Here is an 18,130-nt window from a genome sequence, read left to right on the forward strand (position 1 = left end):
GGGGTCACCATGGACCTCAACCACAAGGAGAACAGGCTTTTCTTAGCCAGAAAGGACATGAACAGAGATGACACAAGCAGGAGAGAGATCATCAATGGAGATCGAACCTTTTATGCAACGATTGCTTTTTGAAAACATTAGCTCAGTAGCTGTGAAAACCCTTAGATTTTCTCATTAAATGTGAGACAGACCACCAACTTTTTCTTTTTTTTTATTAGATCAATTATGGTGTTTTCAACCCAATTCCGGAGCATAAACAGCATTCTCCTTTTTTCTACCGGATGAGTCCTAACCAAGAACCTCCTCATTTGGCGATTGTCAAGCTGCTCCTGCATTTCCGATGGACGTGGATCGGCCTCACTGCTCCAGACAATGAAAATGGGGAAAAGTTCAGAAGAAATTTTGCACCTTTAGCCACAAAGAACGGAGTTTGCATTGCCTTCTCACAAAGCATCTTAACAGTGAAGTTCAGAAAAAACATCCCATCCTCAGAAGAACGAAACGTGTTTCTAAGTTTCAGCAACCGTAAAGTAAAAATAATTGTTTGTCAATTAGACATTCAGGGGACATTATTACTAGTATTACACATACATTTTCTTGAAATGGTGAATTTATGTGAGGGGAAAGTGTGGCTTGCAGCAACTTTGCAAGACGTAAGTGTGAGAAGGTTTTACCAAGAGCTTGATCTCCAGCATAAACATGTTTTGTTATCCTTCTTAACTCAGACAAATAAAAGGACACAATATTATGATGTTAAGTCATATTACTCTACTATTGAGCAATATGGGGAAGCAGCATTCCAGTGTTCCTATTCCAGGCCTATGTTGTCCAAGAAAGTTTCAGAAAGATGCCTAGAAAAAATGAACTGGGAAATGCCACCCCATGATGTGGTTGCAAGAATCCTGTCTGAGGATGGCTCCAGTATTTTCACAGCAATTCAGGCCATGTCCTGGGTCCTCAATGCTGCCTATTCTGCCCAACTGAGGAGGAGGAGGAGGCAGGTTGGAGACCATCGGATGCCCCAGATGTTACAGCCATGGCAGGTAGGACTTTTCCTTCGAGCTTCCATTGATGCTCCCCCTTCAATTTCTCAATGTTAAATTGGGTGTAGGCAGAGCTGGGGATAGGAAGGTAAGATATTTTGAACAAGAGGTGACCAGCTGCAGTATTTGTTCTGATGAGATGAGGAGGTTTGGAGAAAGAAAGAGAGATTCTCTTGCTCAGTCTTCCAAAATGGAAGTATCTGTGCTGTTTTGGGATGCTGTACAATGAAAGACCAGTAACAGACTTGATTTATTTGGGCTCCAAGATCACCGCAGTTAGAGACTGCAGCCATGAAATTAAAAGACACTTGCTCCTTGGGAGGAAAGCTATGGCAAATCTAGATAGCATATTAAAAAGCAGAGACATCACCTTGCTGACAAAGATCCGCATAGTCAAAGCTATGGTTTTTCCAGTAGTAATGTATGGCTGTGAGAGCTGGACCATAAAGAAGGCTGAGCACCAAAGAATTGATGCCTTTGAACTGTGGTGCTGGAGAAGACTCTTAAGAGTCCCCTGGACTGCTAGGAGGTCAAACCAGTCAATCTTAAAGGAAATCAACCCTGATTGTTCATTGGAAGGACTGATAATGAAGCTCAAGCTCAGATACTTTGGCCACCTAATGCGAAGAGAGGAGTCTTTGGAAAAGACCCTGATGCTGGGAAAGATTGAAGGCAAAAGGAGGAGAGGATGGCAAAGGATGAGATGGTTAGATAGCATCACTGAAGCAATGAGCATGAAGCTGAGCTAACTCAGGGAGGCAGTGAAGGACAGGAAGGCCTGGCGCGATATGGTTCATTGGGTCATGAAGAGTCGGACATGACTTAATGACTCAACAACAACAACAACAACAACAACAATGAAAGAGATACCTCTACAGGCACAGCATTGCCCCATTTGTCTAGTGTTTAAGCACCAGGAGGGCACAGCAATCCTCATGTTCTTCCTTGGTCACCCAACCTGATCTTCTCTAGTTTTCAGCCAGGGAAATAGTCATGACTTTGAATTCTGAATTCAAAGCAGTTTTTTCTGCTTCAAATCTATTTTTCTTCATGGCACCTTCAAGCAGGAACGAGGATGCTTTCCACACGTCCCCTGTCCTTCAGCTTTAAGGTCCTTACTGCTTTTTTAAGCACACCATCAAGAGTGCTAAGATTGTAGTGGCCTGAAGGTCAAATCAATCAATCAATAAGGGCCATGCATTCATGATGCAAGCATTGAACAGTTCCTAGCCCAAAGGTGAGGCTGTGTAACTTCATATTGATTTGGTCTGATGTGAAATATTATTTATACACACACACACACACATTCACCCCTACGGGTGGTGTGTGTCTTCCTCAATCTCGGGTCCTGTACCAGAGGCCTGGGAGTTTGAAGGTTCTGCACAGTATCTTAGCTGTTTGTAGCACTGCACTCTTCTGGACAGAGAGCTCTGATGTTGTTCCTGGGATCTGTTGGAGCCACTCTCCCAGCTTAGGAGTCACAGCTCTGAGTGCTCCGACCACCACTGGGAAGACTTTAGCCTTTACTTTCCACTTCCTCTCTAGTTCTTCCTTCAGGCCCTGGTAATTCTCCAGCTTCATACTCCTTCTTCCTGATGTTGCTGTCACTTGGCACTGATACATCTATCACCAGTGTTATCTTCTGGTCTTTGTCTACAACCATGATGTCTGGTTGATCGGCCAATACCTGCCTGTCCATCTGGATCTGGAAGTCCCACAGGATCTTAGCCCTGTTATTCTCCATGACCTTCTGTGGGATCTCCCATCTGGACTTGGGAGGGTCTAGCCCATACACTGTGCAGATGTCCCTGTACACAATGCCAGCTATTTGGTTGTGCCATTCAGTATATGCTGTTCCTGCTACTATGTGTTTGACAGTCTCTGAGGCCTCTTTGCACAACCTGCACCTTGGGGTCCTGTCTAGTGTGGTAGATCCCTGCTTCTATGGATGTGGTGCTTAGAGCCTGTTCTTGTGCTCAGGATTGCACTCAGGACTGCGCTCAGTCCTCAATAAAAGCAATCCTCATCAAAACCAACACAGGTTCAGAGATAAGAAGTTTTATTGAAAAAACAGAAGCACACAGTGATATGGCAAAAAGAAATAGCTGGAAATAAATCCCCCCAGCCAACCCCAAATTTAAAGCTCTTTCCTTTCCCCCTCCCCCTCGATCATTAGTCCTTCTTGCTCAGGATGTCGAGGCTCTCCAACTTCCTCTATTGCTAGGTTCTTAATTATCCCTGATGGTTTGGGAAATGGGTTGCTGGCATCGAGCAGCCTTTGCTCTAGGTTTCTCCCCCCCCCCCCCCCGCTGGAATTTAAGCATACATGCAAAAGAACAATCACGAGGATTCTGACACTATGACCAGTGCCTCAGTGCTATCTTTTAGTCCAGCCTTTTCCATCCATTGATAGGATTTCCCAATATCAGGCACCTCACATATCTGTCAATGGTACATCCCATGCAGGGCCTTGTCTTGCCATGGTACTTCCTCCACTTGAAATTCCTCCCATGTCTGCTGCTGCCTCAGGCATTCTCTCAGCAGCTCATCTTTGGGTGCCGTCTTACTGATGTACTCCTGGATGCTCTGGGTTTCATTCAGGACAGTGGCTTTGACACTCATCAGACCCCGCCCACCCTCTTTGTGGCTGGTGTACAATCTCTGGGTGTTGGACTTGGGGTAGAAACCTCCATACATTGTGAGGAGCTTCCGGCTCTTCACATCAGCAGCCTCCATATCTGTGATGGAATGGTGTTATGAAGGCCATGCTTGGTGAGATAAGGATTTCCTTCGCCCCCAGCAGGAGCATGGGAAGGTTAAGAAGATGAGACTGGCACCACCCTAAGGAATTCATGATGTTTTGGCTTGCTGGCTTGGGAAGTTAGGTTGAGTCTGGAGAGATTGATGTCACGTTCAGCCCAAAGAACTCCACGAGACAGTACAGATACAGTTCTGTTGCATTTATTAGCTTCCACCTCAAAGACAGAAATCTCTCCAGACTGAACCTAACTTCCCAAGCCAGCAAGCCAAAACACTGTGAATTCCTTAGGGTGGTGCCAGTCTCATCTTCTTAACCTTCCCACGCTCCTGCTGGGGGCTAAGGAAATCCTTATCTCCCCGAGCGCAGCCTTCAAAACACCATTCCATCACAATATCCTCCTTTGGCCAGCTCACCATACCAGCAGGGTATCTGCTGATGGGCAGGGCATATGTGTTGATAGCGTGGATCTTGTTCTTCCCATTGAGCTGGCTCTTCAGGACCTGCCTTATCCTTTGGTGGTTCTTGGATGTTGCTGTCTTCCTTGCCTCCTCATCGTGGTTCCCATGAGACTACAGGATACCAAGGTATTTGTAGCTGGTCTCTCTGTCTACTATGTGGCCTACTGGTGGTTCCACCCCATTGGTCTTAACTACCTTCCCTCTCTTTACTATCAACTGGCTACACTTCTCCAGTCCGAATGACATCCCAATGTCCTCATTGTAGATCCATGTCAGGTAGATCACTGAGTTGATGTCTCGTTCACTCTTAGCTTGATGTCACCATGTAGGTGGTGGCTGATGGTGATTCTACTCTTGTACCCGTATCTAGTTCTTCTGATTATCTGGCTGAGGGGGTTTAAGCCTATGCAGAACAGCAGCGGGGACAGTGAATCACCTTGGTATATCCAAAAGATGGCCACTTTACGTTGGTGTTATGTGTCTTCACTTTCTCCCATACAGTATGTTCTTCCAGTTCTGTTCAGTTTGTGCTGTTGGTGGCTCTGCTGTTACTGTGTTGTTGCACTGCAGTTGGGAGTACACTTTGGATGGTTCTTTGGAGAACAGGGCATTTATCTTCTTGGCCTCTGCTTCTCTAGTGTATCTCCTTAGCCTGGCAGACAGTGCTGTGAGCCTTTGTTTAGCAGTCTCTAGGGCTCCAGATGGAGTCAGGCCCATATATTTTTTCAGTAGCCGAGTCTTATCCTTAATCTCCACATCCTTCTGTAGTTCCACCAGCTGACTGACTTCTCTCCAAGTAGCCTTGATCTTAGCCTCCAATCTCATTTTCCAAGGGGGGGGGGAGGGTTATGTACTGCTGTTCTTGATTGTGTAGCCAAGCATTTCCAGGATTACAGTGGCTGTAGCATATACCAGTTCATTGGTTTGAGTTATGGTGGTAGTAGGAATTGTCGTAAGGGCTCTATTGGCATCTTCTAGCATACTATCCAATGATACTTCTCCACCGAGCCTTGGTAATCAGTCTCGAGGGTTGCTATAGCTAGTTTATCCATGATCTTATGCCTCATATCAGCTGCTGGGTTCTGTAATGGAGGGGGTAGCAGTGACATTCCAGCTTCAGGTGTTGGCTGCACATCCAGTTCTTCTTCCAAGTCTACTTGAATCTGGGTTGTAATGTGGAGTTGGTCTATCTCAAGTTGTGAGAGCAGCTTTCTCTTCACTATGTTGAAGCACTGGGTAACTAGCCGTTTTTCAGTTAGTGTGGAGGTAGGTCTTCTGTCTATCCATAGTTACCTTATATGTTTCATATATCCCCTGTCATTAGGTCTACTGTTGTAGTAGCATTCCATCAATTCCAAGTTCTCCTGTCTTGTCCATGTCTGGTTTACTCCAGTAGCCCACTTATCGTCAGATTGTCCTGGTTCCCCAACATCTGACATGGACCTTGTTAATCCAGGCGATGTCTGAACTGGCATGACTCTCTCAGTTCATGTCACTCTCATATTTAAGGTAGACAGGTGAAGCGTTATGGGGTCTTTGCCCAAGAACCCCTACTGGTAATGTAGGTACCAGCCAGGATTTGAACCCCGGTCTCCCGCTTCAAAAGCGGTGCTCTAACCACTACACTATCCAGCCACTCATGGTATAAATATATATTTTTTCCATCTTCTCCCATCACAAGCCTTCCTATCTGCCTGATTCAATGGTGTCTGTGGTGATGACACAGTAGAGGCTGGATCTACCCAGCCCCCTTTGGCCCCTTTGGGCTTTCATTGGCATCCCCCCTCATGCCTGGATGCTGGGACTGTCTTCAATTACCATTTTGGCCTAGGCAGCAAGAGCAATCTAGTAGCAGGTATCTGTCAGCATAACTCTTATCAGTCCCTCATCAGGCATTGCTCAGCCATTATCCTACTCCCTAGCCTACATGGGTCTAACAGTCTCAGGCAAGATTACTGGACATGTGTCTCTTTTAAAAAATAAAACCAATATCCCAGAGAAAGATGGCAAAGAAGGCCTGAGCAAGGGAGAAAGATTGAGGGAACAAGACAGAAGAAAGGAGGAGGAGGAGGAGGAGGAGAAGGAGAACAGGAGAAGACAACAGAGAGAGGCAGGCACAGTGAGCTAGTGAGACAGACCAGCGGGGCAAAATGGAAGGAAAATGAACTTCAGGCTAGATCCCTCTATGGCAAGATTTCAGTGCCAGAGGCATCTGCATAATATTTCATGCTATATGTATATACATACAAGATTTTTAGAAAGAAATAAAGCACTAAATCTGTATAGGATCTCATGGATCCCAAACATTGACCACCAGATCTAATAAGTTTCATTTATCTTTTGGGATTTCCCTCTTAATGTATATATAGAGGGTTGACAGAATTGGTTTGCTGACTTTTGGCTTTGAGGGAGAAGTCACTGAGTGGAATTAACTCTTTCAGGAAACTCACAAGAAGCTTGTGGACCAGATCCAGTTTCCCTTAGGAGGAAGGGAGAGAGACCTCCTCTTAGATCCTGAAACTCTTTACAGGCAGAGGCACTGACTTGAAAAGGTCCAGTTATTCATACCAGTCCCATATCTATAATAAGAGCCATATATACATTGAATTAGGCCTTGAATGGAACTGGATAATATATGGACATGGTTTTCCTTCTCTTTCTAGCTTCATCCTTTCCTGAGAAATTTCCAGCTTTACAACCTTTCCATGGATGGTGTTTATTTGGATGAGAACGGAGATCTGACCACTGACTTTGATATCATGCACTGGGCAGAGTTCCCCAACAAGTCTACTGCTGGGGTCAAAGTTGGGAGAATAGAAAGAAAGGCCTCTTCAGAAGTCAACCTCTCTATCAATCAAAGTGCCATCATGTGGCCAACATCATTTAGTCAGGTAGGTGATCCTGCTGCATTTTGGTTCTTACCATTTATCAGCTGTTGTTCTTCACATGGAAGAAGACCTTCTGTATCATGGGCTGCTTTTCCTGGACTAGTCCCCAAATTTGTGGCTTTCTGAAGACTTTGCTGTTCACCAGGACTTTTTTTTAAGTCCATGGAAGACTGCAAGGGCTTCAATGATACATTTCCTAGTAAGCACCTCATAATCCAGGTTGCAGTTAACACTATGTAGAAGAGACAGGATACTAAGTGGGGGAAACATGTGGCTGAAGAAACCTGGCCAAAGCTGGAGTCATCCATGACATTACAGTGTAGGAAGATTTGTTGATCTCTTTTCTGTGTTACATGAACACAGACATTATATTGTGGATCATGACTTGATACAATGTGATTTGACAACCATATTTATTTTGCTTTCAACAAATCATGATTAAAAGAAATCATGCTTTAGCCCAGTATATGTACCCAGCCCATTACACATTTCAGTTCACAGAAACACCACCCCCATTAACATGTTTACCTTGCTTAGAGTCAATCATTGTCCTCTTCAAAATTGGACTGAAGAAGCTGGAGAGAAAGAGTAGTGATGGTTTTGAACTTTGGTGTTGGAGAAGACTCCTCAGAATGCCAAGGTCAGCCAAGCAACCAAACAATGGATCATTGAACAATAGTTTCCAAACTGAGAAAGGCTCTAACGTTAGCTCAGCTTAACGTCCCACCATCAGCTGTGCTAGAAGCCTGATCATTAGAATTAAGCTATGAGGCCTGATTGTGCTCTTGGGCACATGGACTGTTGAATCCCTGCCCATATCATATTCTGCTGTGGGATTCACAGATGTTCTGGTGTCTGCTCCATCTCACCTTACGAGATAAAATATCCAGGGCACGCCAATTCCTTCTATGTGAGAGCTCTTCCCTCTGACCAGTCAGACTCCAGATGCTGCCATATTTTGCTAGACCACCTTTAAAACTGGGGGTCTAGCAAACACCCCTTGAAGGTTGTCACTCACTGACCAAATCCAAGACAAGAACAGACAGATGATGAAGGTCTCTATGGCTGTATACATACGCCAGAAGGATTTCTGCTTCCCCCTTGACCCATGCAGCAGTTTTGATTCAAAATTTTAGTGTCCCAGTGCTTTCCCAGATTCCAGAATTTAGTTCTTGGTAGGATCATAATTTTACTTTTAAATGATACTATGATTTCAGCTGTAGGATTCATATAGTTTTATTAGAGTAATATTCATCCAAATTGAGGACGTCAACTTAGATGATATTTTTGGATGTGTTTTTCTCTTTTCCTTCTTGTTTATTTGACTGCTTCTCTTTTACACTGGTAATTTACTTCCCCAAAATGGAATTGAATGGAATGTTTCTGTGGCTGCTCTTCATGTTTAGAAGGTGCCTTTGTCGAGATGCACAGAAAACTGTCTCCCAGGATACACCAAGCTGACAAGAGAAGGAGCACCAGTCTGCTGCTATGACTGTTCTCCATGCATGGAAGGAACCATCTCTGGGCAAGAAGGTCAGTGGCTCTAGAGCAAAGAGGGCACTTGGGGACAGAGGTCAAATTCACTCTTGCTGTTCTGGGCAGTGTTTGTTACAGGTGCTGCTTTCCTGCTACTCCTAGACCTAATTCCTCATCTATTTCTCCTTATTTCCACAAGGAAGCACTGGGAGGAAAAAAACAGTAAGTAAACATTTCCAATGTTTGGGACCATCATACAATTTTGCATGATGGTACGGCGATTAAATGTAAAATAATGAAAGATGGCTGAATCCTTGACCTGCTGTATTCTTGTTTACTTTTGGGAAAGAAGATAAATCTTGTGGGGTTTGGCGTTTGATTGGTCTTCAGCCTTAAAAAATCAGTGGCAATTTCCACTTAACTTTCACTTCCTCAAATGTCTGTGGGAAAAAGGTCGAATTCTCCCTGGAAATCTGAACTTGGTTATGATGTGGATTTCACTGGGGAGCAATGGAAGTCTATCTGAAATGCACTATTTTTCCATTCCAAAAGTGAAATAGACACTTCTCCCCATGTGTTCGATAACTTCCTTACTGAATTAAATTAAAAATTAATTTTTGAGTAACTTTCTTAGAAGCTTTCAGGACCACATTCCAGGTTTTCAGGGAAATCCTGGAACCAAAGAATCCAGTCCTAACATCAAGATTGGGGTTCTAATGGCCCCATCAGGTTTCAGTTTGAAGACCAAGGTTTCCATTTGGGTGAACGTTGAAATTGCAGCTGGGTAACCACAGAGATCTTTGCCTACTTTTTAGAATGGAGCAGTGCAAATCCTTCAAAGAGATGCCTCAGAAGAACCTACAGTGCATCTCCTCTTCAATCACTTCAAAGCCACATCCTATCCAGGCTCACACAGCTGATTTAAGACCTGTTCTGGCTATCACTTCATCTGTCTACAAGACTGGGAAAAGAGGCAGTTCCTGTCGTGTTTCCAAAAGAGGGTTGCATGTTGTTCCTTGATCTTCTGCAGATCCGCTTTGAAAGGATTTGCACAGGATCTGACCCTGATCTTCTGAGGATTTCTGCTGGATCAGAGTGACCCATCTGACCAGGTGGAATTGTACTCAGGCAGGCCAACATGAGGCCCAAGAAGAAGGAACTTCTCATTTTCCTTTATAGCAGTTATAAGTGTAAATTAACCTCTTACTCTATGGTTACAGTGTGACTTTTTTTTATCTTTTTGGTAATCTATCTTGTTTTCTAATCATCGAACCCATTGTTCTGTTTCAAGGTAGCAGACACCATTGCCAAGGAGCAGAAGCAGATAACAGCAGACAAGTTGTAAATCAAAGACTTAGCAAATAAAGTACCGTATTTTTCCAACTATAAGATGATACTTTTTTCTAAAATCCTTAGCCTAAAAACTGAAGGGCGTCTTATTCAAGGAAGTCAGCCGAGAATCGTGCAGTTGCAAAACTGCCCATACAGTACTTTGTTTCTGCAGAGAGGCTTCTTCCTATTGCTAGCCTCCAGTCATGAGTGAAATAGCTTGTCTCCCAAACAGACTTCCTCCAATCATGAGCCTGATGTAACTGACATCAGCTGATGCTGAACAAACCAATTAGAGGAAGGCTGTTTGCAGAGACAAGCTATCTGCAGTTTCACTCGTGCTTGAATGTAATCAGTTATGCAAAAGAGCCTGGAAATAGAGCTGCAGAGAGACGGTTTCGACCTCCTCCCACCGAGTGTATCAGGTAAATGTTAACTAATTACTAAATAAAAATGTGTTCTGCACTATCTTTAAAATATTGATTTTTTAATTTTGGGTTGGAAAAGTGGGGGTCGTCTTGTACATGGGGGCATCTTATTGTTGGAAAAATACGGTAGTTTGTAGTCCTAGAAGCAAAAGAGTAGTCTAGTTACAGTGCCAAAACTCACGAAGCCAAAGCAAATAGTCAGCCAGTCCAGAAGTCAGGAATTCAAGGACAGGATACACATAAGACATGAGTTCAGGTTTCAAACACTTGTTTTCCAACACAGTGAAGGCAAAGCAAGCTACATAAATCTCTCTGCTGGCAGCTGGCTGAAATTTTTCAGGCCTCACCCTTTGCCTTGCAAGGAGTCTCATTGATTGACACTGCTCTCCTTGCCTCTGCATGCATCTGGATATGGGGCTTGGGGGTCATGCCTCATCATCTCACTGCTCCAGCTGATCAGGAGACACCTGATATTGTATATTGATCTTTAAGACCTTCTCAATTACTATATGTAGCTGAATTCAATATTTTATAACCTTGTTACATGCCCATCAAGTGCCAATAAGAGGCCCATGGTAGAGTTCAAAGAAAATGCCCTGCCTCTCTTTCAGCTTTCAATTCAATTTCAGCTGCATGTCCCACAACACCTTCTTATTCATCATTGATCTTATTGATCATTGCCCATTGATCATTTGTCCTGCATGAATTATTTCTTATCTTTTTGGAAAATATTTTAGGCCCAAGCCAAATAGTGTGGAATATGGGCCCCAACTCTCCTTTACTCTTCTAGCAAACCTACTCTGACTTGATCGATGATTATATACCATCAAGTTGTTTTCAACTTGTAGCAGCCTCATAGACAGATTTGGTCCAAGACGAAACACTCACATCACCACCTCAAAAAACATAATCCCAAACATTGATTTAGATTGGATTGTTCATGATGTTATGGCCATAGATACTATTAAATGCTAGCTAAAGAAAAATGGCCTGTGTTTTTCAGATGCATCCAGTTGCAGCCAATGTCCGGATGACCAGCATTCCAATAAGAAGCGAGATCAATGTGTCCCAAAAGTTATCAGCTTCCTATCCTATGAAGAAATCTTGGGTCTCATCTTGGCTTCCTTGGCCCTTGCTTTCTCCCTAACCACTAGCTTTGTTCTAGGAATCTTCATTAAATACCGAGAAACTCCCATCGTCAAAGCCAACAACCGGGACCTCACCTACATTCTCCTGGTTTCCCTCCTCCTCTCCTTCTTGACCTCCCTTCTATTCATTGGTCACCCAAACAAAGTGGCCTGCCTTCTTCGACAAACCACCTTTAGTGTTGCTTTCTCAGTTGCTGTGTCTTCTTTGCTGGCCAAGACTGTCATGGTGGTGATGGCTTTTCTGGCCACAAAGCCAGGCAGCAGGATGAGGAAATGGCTGGGGAAGACTCTGGCCAACTCTATTGTCTTGTCCTGCTCTGGGGTTCAGGTGGGCATCTGCGTGATATGGCTGAGAATCTCTCCCCCATTCCCAGACTCTGACATGCATTCCCAACCAGGACATATCCTGTTACAGTGCAATGAAGGCTCAGTCTCCATGTTCTACACTGCACTGGGCTACATGGGCTTTCTGGCTGCCATCTGCTTTTTGGTGGCTTTCTTGGCCCGAAATCTGCCAGGGAACTTCAACGAAGCCAAGTGGATCACCTTCAGCATGTTGGTTTTCTGCAGCGTTTGGGTCTCCTTTGTCCCCACCTACCTGAGCACCAAAGGGAAATACATGGTGGCTGTGCAGATTTTCTCCATCCTGGCCTCCAGCCTGGGCTTACTGGGCTGCATCTTTATCCCCAAATGCTACATCATCATTCTGAGAGCTGACAGAAACACAAAGCAGCAGTTAATGATATAAAACAATAAGGAAACCGGATTTTGGTGCCTATTGTTCAATAGTTAATTGGTAATTTGAAAAAAACATAGCTTAGATTTACACTCCCTTTTATGTGTTCTAAGAAATCTCTGTTCCTTTCACGTGAATTTTGAATTATAATGATTAAATAATGAAACAGAAGTAGCATTAAATTATCTTTTTTTAAAAATTAATTACATTCTTTACTCTCTTTCAATCTGATATCAGGTAGGATTAAAATGATAATCCATTTTCTGAAACCAGGTCAGATAATATATCACCACAGCAGATAAAATGTCACTCATCACCTTTTGATATTGCACTCTGGGCTTATTTATTAGGTCTTTGTAGCAATTTGCATTTCTTACCTCCTTTTTGAATAGATTGACACCAACCTGATCAATCAAGGGAGAAAAGCAAAGCTTCAAGGGAAAGAAAGGCCTGTCATGATTCAAGCAGCTTCCAAAGCCCAAAGGGCTGAGGGCTGGACAGTAAGCATCCTGCTGAGTAAGATGTCATGAGAGAATGCACACCTCCCTTCCTCCAGGGAAAGCACCATCTTTTCTTCCACCTCTTTCTGCAAACCCTGAAAGCAGCAGATTTCCAGACACTACTGTTCTGCCTTCAGAAGTTCAACTGAGACTGACTGCACAGATCAAACCTAGTTATCTGATGCGGACTCTCAAAAAAAAAAACCACTATATAATCAAAAACATCACAACAATGGCCAGGGAATTTCCATCAAATCTTATCATCATAAACATAAACATTGCTATTTCTTCTCCATTTTGTAAAGCACAAGATATTGTAACAGGGCCTCTGAAGGGTCACCCAGTTGTTATCTCTACTTGGATGTAGCTATTCTGGGGTATCTGACCTGCATTCAGGAAAATGGACTCATCCACACCAAGATGGAGTTCCCCCTGGACAGTTAATAAGGCTTCAGCTGATTTAGTGTATTACAGCCTTTAATACTGAACATATTACAACCTTTAACCATCTCAAAATAAGTTTCTTAAGTAAAGGGTAGTCAAACTTTCCTGAATTCTTCCCCTCTTGACTCTTAAACTGGAACTCTCTGATTCACACAAAAATATTTTCTCCATCTGCACATCTCTGTTGCCACAATGATTCCCAATTCTCCTTCTAATTATCAAATCCATGGTGATGGTAACCAAGCTTAAGGGATTGCATCACCATCATCACAGGACATTTTTGAAACCATGGTGACAAATATTTGCTACATCCTCCTATATAAAACATGACCATCTGATCCATAATTACCTCCTGCTTTGTTGAGAATAGAAGGTGCTATTGATTTAAACAGGGACCAGGCCAGTCTGAAATTAATGGTTGGGGCTTCCAAATTTGGTGCCAAGCTGGACCATCTTCATTGGAGAGAAATTCTTCAGTGCAGACATACTGTTTATTAGTAGTTTTTCCTCATAATTAACCAGGGATCAAGGAAGAGCTGTCTTTGCCTGAAAGATAATTCTGGCAAATAACACCATCATGGTATCTCGAGGGCTGCTGTTCCTGCTTCTGCTAGTGTCCCATTTTCCGTTTGTGTCACTGCTGAAGAAATGTCCATTGAATGTGATAATAGAAGGAGTACACAGGGACAATTTCTACAAGCCAGGAGACTACCTGATCAATGGAATCATATCCACGTCTAATGCTTTATTTCAACCATATGAGTTCTTCAAGCCTCCAAGCCATACATTTATAAGGTAATTATTATAGTGCCTCTAGTGAGTGCTTTTTCCCTCTCCAATGTCCTTTTTGTAAGGAATAATTCCCAGTTCCTAATTCCTGGCCTTTTCTCATGCAGCCAATTCTTTTTCCTCCAAATGTTCTGTAAGTAAAAGGCATTTGGGATTTCTTAAAAACTTGAAGTGTTTGTTTGAGTTTTTCAGCAAGGACAAGCATCAACACCAGATGCTTCCCAGCTTCTAAAAGAAGCACCTTTATTTTCTAGTCAAGGAGAAAGGTCTTTGTGGCTATGCCATGTGCTACGATTATGACAGAGAACTAAAGATCTGATCTGGAAGAGGATATTTCTGAACTCAATTCATATAATTGCCAAGGAAAAAGGATTTCTCATATATGCAGATTAAAGTTCGAGGAAATCTTCTGCTGCTGGAATGACAGTAGATTTGGCAAAAATCATCTCTGAACCCAGAGTTAGAAAAACAAATGTAAAACAGAGGGTATCAATATCATTAATTCAGTGGGCATTTCTTTACTTCTATTGATATGCTTCAAGAATTATACCTGAATGAAAAATATTTAACACAACAGCATTTTATGCTGTGGGGAAGAAGAGACTGTAATCTTGGGTCACCTATCCATAGCTCTCTGGTCAAACAAGAACAAGAATAAATAATTAGACTAAAACATATACAGTAAAAAAGGGAAGTATGAAGTAAATTATTAGATTAGCATCAGTGTAAAAGAGAACAAATTTATATGGCTGCCCTTTCACTGGACATGGCTCTGGGTGGTGTACAACTAACAATTAAAACAATGTCAGAAAAATAAAAACACTTAAAACAACAAATATAAACAAAATACAGAAAAAAGCAAAATTGCGGGAGAATTACAGCCATCTACGCACAATACAAGCATCTTGCAGGCTCCCTATGGGATCCCCAACCTTGCTGGAAAACCAGATTTTCAGGGCTTTCTGAAAGGTTCACACAGATGGGGCTAGTTTGCACGTTTATATGGTGTCCCATTTCAACCTCATTCCATTCATAGTTCAGGCTGTGGGGCTTTCATGAGGGTAGTTCTAAATCTAAACATTAATTAATCAGGGAAGAGGTCATTCAAGTAAAACCTGCAGGCAATACAACATGTCTTTATAAACTGAAGAGGAAAACCTACTGATATCTCTTCTCTTGTAGAATAAGGAGTATGAGCTTCAGCCACATCTTGCCTTTCTTGTTTACCACTCATGAGATCAATCAGAGTCCTAGGCTGATCCAAAATATCTCCCTGGGCTACAACATCTATGAGAACTTCTTCAATGCCCTAATGACATACGAGGCCATGATGGACTTTCTCTCTATGGGGCAGGAGAACACCCCAAACTACAGTTGTGGGAGAAGAAAAAATATCTTGGCCATTCTTGAAGGGACTGATTCTGAGCTCTTTAATCACATTTCAACCATGCTGAGCATCTACAAAATCCCACAGGTATCAATTTAAATAGAAGCTAAGTCCTTTTTGGAAATTCTCAAGATGAGTACAGAAGGGGGCACTCTTGGATAGCACCAAGCAAAGTGGGAGTCAGATGGTCACTCTTAAAAGACCTGAAATAGGTTCATTTCCCATGTATTACTTTGGCTTTTCTGATATTGGTACACAATTTGGAAACAATACGCTGACTTCATGACCTTCTCCTTTTCTGCTATGAATTGGACTCATAGCCAACAGCCTTTCCTCACAGAAACTACAGCAGGTAGACAAATTGCTTTATCAGAAAAGAGCAAGAAAAGGATGGAGACATTTTAAGGCCCACAACTGCTTGTCATAAGACAGTGGTATGTGGTCTGTTGCCAGAAAGATCCAGTATAATTCTGCTCAGACTGTTATATGACAGTGACAATTGGGCATGTCATGCAAAAGAAAAAAGTCAGTGGAATGCAGTCAGAATGGGTGTCTAAGAAATGTGGGTGATAAGAGAGAATCCAGAATGTATGGTTCAAAATTAGTATGAACTGAATTCTTAAGTGTGTAATACAGTACAGTTTGGTTTGAGACATAGAATGAATGAGAACTGAAAGATATGAAGGAAGACTCCTTCATAGGTCAAAAGAAAGAGGAAGACCAAGAATGTTCTGGGTTGCAATTTATGAGTGGATGAAAACCAAGAGGGGAGAACTAATGACACCCTATGACACCAGGTATGGACAAATTGGATGCAAGGAATCTTTCTGAGAATACAAAGGCACTGAGAGGACAAGGGCACAGTCAGCCAGCCACTTTAATGTGCTTTGAGGCACAAAGGAGGTCACTATTCATTTGCTCTATAACCAGAGTTGACCTCCACTCTGCTTTGTCCATGAGGTGGGTGCTGTCCCAACAGTTTAGTGAGAAGAATGTTAAAGTGGAGAGATTGGTAGATTTCCCTGCCAATGGAAAAAAATATTAATAATAAAAATTACCAGTCTGTCTCCCGAGGATTGGATGGGGCTTGCTGTGGAAGAGGAGGTAAGTTTGGACAGATGGCTAGAGCAGTGGGTTTAGGCAGATTTCATAATGTAATCAGATGGGTGAATTCCCAAGGAATTAGGAAACAGTGCTCACCCCCTTCTTTACTGAGAATCTGGTACCCACCAACTGGAACACTTGCAGCCCCTGATCTGTTGTGTGCTAAGAGCTACAGGGGATCCACAGAGTGAGTAGGGGCTCCCATAGGCACCAAAGGTTCTCCACTTAGCACCATGTGCCTCACCCCATACTAACCTGGGTAGGTCATGGTTTTTGGTCAGGGGTCACCATGGACATCAACCACAAGGAGAACAGGCTTTTCTTAGCCAGAAAGGACATGAACAGAGATGACACAAGCAGCAGAGAGATCAGCAATGTAGATCGAACCTTTCATACAGCTATTGCCTATTAGCTCAACAGCTGTGGAAAGCCCTTAGATTTAAGCATCTGAATATTTTCATTGAAAGTGAGACAGACCACCAACCTTTTCTCTTTGTTGTTAGATCAATTATGGTGTTCTCAGCCCCATTCCGGAGCATAAACAGCATTTTCCTTTTTTCTACCGGGTGAGTCCAAAGCAAGAGCCTCCTCATTGGGCGATTGTCAAGCTGCTCCTGCATTTCCGATGGACGTGGATCGGCCTCGTTGCTCCAGACAATGAAAACGGAGAAAAGTTCCGAAGAAACTTTGCACCTCTAGCCACAAAGAACGGAGTTTGCATTGCCTTCTCACAAAGCATCTTAACAGTGAATATGAGAACAAATGTTCCACTCTCAAAAGAAAAGAAAACAAAGGACATGCTTCAGTATTTCAGCAACCATCATGTAAAAGTAATTGTTTCTCAATTAGATTTTCAGGCCACAATAACTGTAGTAACAGTGATAAAAACTATTGAAAACTTTAATAAGTTGTTCGAGGGAAAAGTATGGATTGTAGCAGCTTTGCCAGACTTAAGTGTCAGAGTATTTTATCAAGTGCTTGATCTCCAGCATAAACATCTTTTGTTATGCTTCCTAACTCAGGCCAAAAAAAGGACAGAAGATTATGATTTTAATTCATATTACTCTGCTATTCATCAATATGGGGAGGCAGCATTCCAGTGTTCCTATTCCAGGCCTGTGTTGTCCAAGAAAGTTTCAGAAAGATGCTTAGAAAAAATGAACTGGGAAATGCCACCCCATGATGTGGTTGCAAGAATCCTGTCTGAGGACGCCTCCAGTATTTCCACAGCAATCCAGGCTGTGTCCTGGGCCCTCAGTGCTGCCTATTCTGCCCAACTGAGAAGGAGGAGGATGTGGGTTGGAGACCATCAGACACTCCAGATGCTACCGCCATGGCAGGTAGGACTTCTCCTTCAAGGTTCCATTGATGCTTCTCCTTCAATTCCTCAGTGTTAAATTGGGTGTAGGCGGGACTGTATGGGAGGGGGGGATACGGTGGTTTGAACATCAGTTTCCCTGGTGTAGTGTTTGTTCTGATGAGATGAGGCGGTTTGGAGAAAGAAAGAGAGATTCTGTTGCGGAATCTTCCAAAATGGAAGTATCTGTGCTGCTTTGGGATGCTGTACAATGAAAGAGGTGCCTCTACAGGGACAGCATTGCCCCATTTGTCTAGTGTTTAAGCACCAGGAGGGCACAAC

The 18,130-nt window shown here is 42.9% G+C and overlaps 1 protein-coding gene across 1 annotated transcript; it reads left to right on the forward strand.

Moving 5' to 3' along the window:
• The first annotated feature begins 6,967 nt into the window (after positions 1-6,967).
• Positions 6,968-12,279, forward strand: LOC103052782 (vomeronasal type-2 receptor 26-like). The gene is made up of 3 exons (XM_088128602.1): positions 6,968-7,153; positions 8,557-8,683; positions 11,387-12,279. Exons 1-3 carry the CDS (start codon positions 6,968-6,970, stop codon positions 12,277-12,279), a joined length of 1,206 nt encoding a protein of 401 aa, XP_087984728.1.
• Positions 12,280-18,130: the final 5,851 nt, after the last annotated feature.

This window comes from Python bivittatus, unplaced genomic scaffold, assembly GCF_059951505.1.
Source record: "Python bivittatus isolate LINGU-HERP-01145 unplaced genomic scaffold, Pbiv_v1 ctg000750_np1212, whole genome shotgun sequence".
In the NCBI taxonomy this organism is placed as follows: domain Eukaryota; kingdom Metazoa; phylum Chordata; class Lepidosauria; order Squamata; family Pythonidae; genus Python; species Python bivittatus.

Bases quoted from the DNA above. Each gene is read 5' to 3' on its own strand.
- LOC103052782 (XM_088128602.1), top strand. From the start codon at position 6,968: ATGGATGGTGTTTATTTGGATGAGAACGGAGATCTGACCACTGACTTT. The intron at 7,154-8,556 runs GTAGGTGATCCT...CTTCATGTTTAG, and splicing joins GGCCAACATCATTTAGTCAG to AAGGTGCCTTTGTCGAGATG. The intron at 8,684-11,386 runs GTCAGTGGCTCT...TGTGTTTTTCAG, and splicing joins AACCATCTCTGGGCAAGAAG to ATGCATCCAGTTGCAGCCAA.